Here is a 4115-nt window from a genome sequence, read left to right as displayed (position 1 = left end):
TTTTATCCCTGGCAATATTTCTTGTTCTGAAGACTGCTTTGTTAATAATAGACACACTGAAGTCTTCTTGTAATTAGTGTTTAAATGGCATATTTTTAATATGTTTTTTACTTTTAACCTATGTCTTTATGTTTATCTTGGGTTTCTCATAGAAAGTATATAATTGGGTCTTGCTTTTGTATGTATTCTCTGTCTTTTAATTGGTGTATTTGTACTGTTTTTATTTAATATAATTATTGAAATATAGAAAGAAATGTAGAAATATTGCTAGTTTCTTTTTTCTTCTGTTTTCATCTGCTATTGGATTGACATTTTAATATTTCATTTTATCTGCACTGTTCGTTTATCACTTACACTTTTAAAAACTTTTTTTTAGTATATGCCTGAGGGTCTACGATACAATCTTTAATCACATTATACCTTTAAATAATGATATGTTCCTTCAGATGTGTAATTACCTTAAAACAGTGTGGGTTTCTTTTTAGTTTTTAGTTTTTGTTTTTAATCTGTTTAGTCATATTTATTTCAAATTCCCTTTCTGATTATTCCTATATCTGGGTCATCTCTGACTCCGGCTCTGTTGATTATCACTTAGCAGTAGGTCTCTCATTTCACTTCCTTCTTCATCATAATTTTTAATTGAATGTTGAACATTGTATGCTGCATAGCAGTAGAGCAGGGGTCAACAATTTTTTTCTGTAATGGACCAGATAGTAAATATTTTGGACTTTTGAACTTTGAGGGCCACATATGTTCACTATTGTATATTATTCTTCTGTTTTTTTCTTTTTGAAAAATAATGCATTATGAATGTTAAAACCATTCTTGGCCCATGGCCTGTATAGAAACAGATCATGGACTGCATTTGGTGTCTGGATCATAGTGTGCCAACCCTGCAGAGGAGAATGAGGATGGTAGATAGTGTTTATACCTGGGAATGGCCACACCTCTTGTTCTGCTAGGCTGTCACTGTGGGGATTGAGCTGGGTCTCTGTTTTGTTGTTGCTGTGAATACCTTCCGTCCCAATGGCTTCAGACTCCTCTATCCTTTCCTTGTGCTGAGGATGAGGGCTGAGTCACCAGAGTGTCTCACCCTTGGCTTTTGGTCTTTCCTCTGCATCTTTGCCCCAGAGGGTCTCTTTCCATCCTTTTCCTCCTCCAGGTATTATGATGGGATGTTTGCTAGGCTGCTGATGAAGGACAGAGGGATAGTTCTCACTGTTTTGGTTCACCTCCTTTCCACATGTGCCTGGGTTGTGGGGCCTTCCCAGTGATGCTGGCCTCCTCCCATGGCAGACACACTACCCTGCATCTGTGGCAGGTCTTATGCTAGAGAAAGTTTTCCATTTCTCCCCCAAAGTAGGAGGACTCTAATGATGTGCACCCAGAATTATGGTTCCCTGCCCCTCCCTCAGGGGTAGAGTGGGTTTTCTTTTATCTTTCCCCGGCTACAGCTGTCTTCCCTCTTGTTCTGTCAGGGAGAAGCCCCTGTTCAGGGCTTGGTGTATTGGTATCTCCCACTGAGGGATTATTGAGTTCACTGTTTCAATCCACTTAATTATTTTTTTAATATTATTTTAATTCTATTTATTTTATATTCAGTATTCTTTATTAGAGGAGAAATAAAAGATCAGCAAGAATGGGATATGAAAACAAAATCTAGAAATTTCAATATAATAACAAAGATTCTCTTATCAGTTAAAGTAGATAAATGTATTTACATAGAAAGTCTTTGGAGCATTCCCTACCATTTTATTTATTTATTTATTTATTTGTTGCTAAAAGAAATTTAATGTAAATGCATACATTAATAAAAAAGAAAGATCTCAAAACAGCGTTCACCTTTGCACCTTAAGAAAATAGAAAATGAAAGGCAAACTAAGCCCAAACCTAGCAAAGAAAGTAAATAATAAAAATTAGAGCATAGATAAAAGAAAGAGAAAATTTAAAAAAAATAGAAAATCAATGAAACCCAAAGTTGGTACTTTGATGAGATCCACGAAACTGACAGCCTTTTATCTAGATGGACTAAGAAAAAAGAGAAGACTCAAATAACTAAAATCAGAAATGAGAGAGGGGTCCTTGCAACCAAATTTACAGAAATCAAAAGGGTTATAAGAGAATACTATGAATAATTGTTGGTCAACAAATTAGATCATCTAGATGAAATGGATAAATTCTTAGAAACACGCCAACCTCTGAAACTGAATTATGAAAAATCAAAGAGGTTGAACAAAACTGTATCTAGTAAGATAAGTGTGAATATAGTGGCGGTATGACATTGTCTAACTCAGTGGCCCTAAAGGGATGCTGTGTCTGTATGTGGTCTCTGAGGGATTTGCTGCAGTTGGAGTGAAAGTGAAGTAATACCCTTTGAAAACAATCTTGTAAGTGGACAGAATTATAACATACAACATGGAAAGTCCTCATATTTCTAGCCTAGCATTTTAAGATTACAGGATTGTGAGTGATACTGGAAGACTGATGGTACTGAATGGATAGTGGTTGAGTTTTGTCATGCTGCTTTTATGAGCTAAGCTTTTACATCAAGAAGTGACTCTGTTTCTGGAATAGCCTGTAGTATTCTAAACTGTCAAACCTGTCATTCAGAAAGGCCAGGAATTCCTCCAGGGGTAGGTTTCTTTCTAACCAGAAGCGTTGTCTCTTTCTCCTAGATCCAGACGCAGAGGTGTGTCTTCATGTATTGCGGCTTGTCCAGTCTGTGGTTCTGGAACCAGAAGTCTTCTCCAAGTCAGCATCTGAGTTTCAGAGCTCCTTGCCTCTGCAACGCATACTGGCAGTGTCCAAGAGCCGCAACCCCCACCTGCAGACTGTGGCCCAGGAGCTCCTGGAAGACCTCCGTGCTCTGGAGCATAATGTGTAGGTGTGCTCGGCCATCAAAGAGTTGGAGAAAATGTCAGTGTCCCTTTCCCTTCCAGGTCCCTCACTTTGTATTCCCAAACCATTACCGTGTGCCATCTGTTAGAGATGGCAAAATGTGATTGACTAGAGATGGACATGAATTGATATGTATCCCACATGACTTCCTCCTGGAAGTGAAAGTACTTGTGGGAGGTTAATTAATCTTGCCAAAGGGGAGGCTTAAAAAGAATCCATCCTTCTGGAAAGGCCCATGTCTGTGTTACCTGGAAAAGGGCTTTTTTAGAGCAGCTCCTTGCTGCTCAGTAGACTGTCCATGACCTATAGGTTTACCCATAGAAATGGGAGATTAGATAACTATCTACCCCATTGGTCAGCATATTCCTGAGATACATTTCTTTGAAAAACAATTCATTATCTCTCTAGTAATTATAATTAATGCCCCCAAAATGTAAGTTTACCTTTATAACCTTTTGGTGAACCTGCTATATCAGATGACATTGGACATTTTAGTTCTGTATTTTTTGAGACTCTTTTATTCTTGAATAAAGAAAGTCGGAAAAGTCAATGTGTTACAATGGCTTTCTGAAATATAAACTCAACATTGGGAAGTTGATCTCTTTTGTTTATTACAATGCATACACTTAGATGGTAGAAAAAACTTCCCTTACATTGTTCTGGGTCCTTTGGCTGTAAACTTAGAAGTCCAGTTTTTCTTATAAGAAATATCATAAAAATGGCCTCATATTAGAACTCATGCAATTAGCTGATATTCTTTAAATGATAGTCCCATCTCCCTTTTTTTGTGTGTCCTCATCTAGAGTCACTTGATTCCAGACCAGTGTCTGTCCTGCTCCTGCACATTTGCCCTCCTGGTGACTAGTATTTTAAACCCTCTGACAGAGGATTTGCAGCCTCTCTGGCCAGCATGCACTGTTGCCACCAGCAGGCCCATGGGGCAACGGGGAAGGGAAGGGAAGCGGGGACAGACAGAGAGCCCCATGGACAGTAACCACTTCTGCTCCCCATGGCTGTGATATACCTCTGGGTGGAAGGGGCATCAGTGCCCAGGCTGGCTCTAGCTTCTGCCACTCCAGTAACAGGGTCTCTATATACCCTAGGGGGCTGTTCTCACTGCCTGGCCTAACTCAACCCACTAGGGCTCCTGGCTGCCTGGGAGTCAAAGAGGAAGAAGCCTTTCCCGAGCTATGTCCTGCCCTTGAGGCCTCTGAGGC

General features: G+C 39.3%; 1 protein-coding gene across 1 annotated transcript in view; it reads left to right on the top strand.

The window, feature by feature from the left end:
- LOC103604443 (heat shock factor 2-binding protein-like) overlaps positions 1-3448 on the top strand; it is a gene marked incomplete at its 5' end in the record, with an annotated part of 98587 nt that extends 95139 nt beyond the window's left edge. Inside the window, one exon of the mRNA XM_008588998.1 lies at positions 2676-3448. Coding sequence (XP_008587220.1) covers positions 2676-2884 — 209 coding nt within the window. The remainder of the gene's footprint in view (positions 1-2675) is intronic.
- Positions 3449-4115: the final 667 nt, after the last annotated feature.

Source organism: Galeopterus variegatus, unplaced genomic scaffold (genome assembly GCF_000696425.1).
Source record: "Galeopterus variegatus unplaced genomic scaffold, G_variegatus-3.0.2 Scaffold5145, whole genome shotgun sequence".
Taxonomy (NCBI): Eukaryota; Metazoa; Chordata; class Mammalia; order Dermoptera; family Cynocephalidae; genus Galeopterus; species Galeopterus variegatus.
This window is presented reverse-complemented; position numbering and strand designations above follow the sequence as displayed.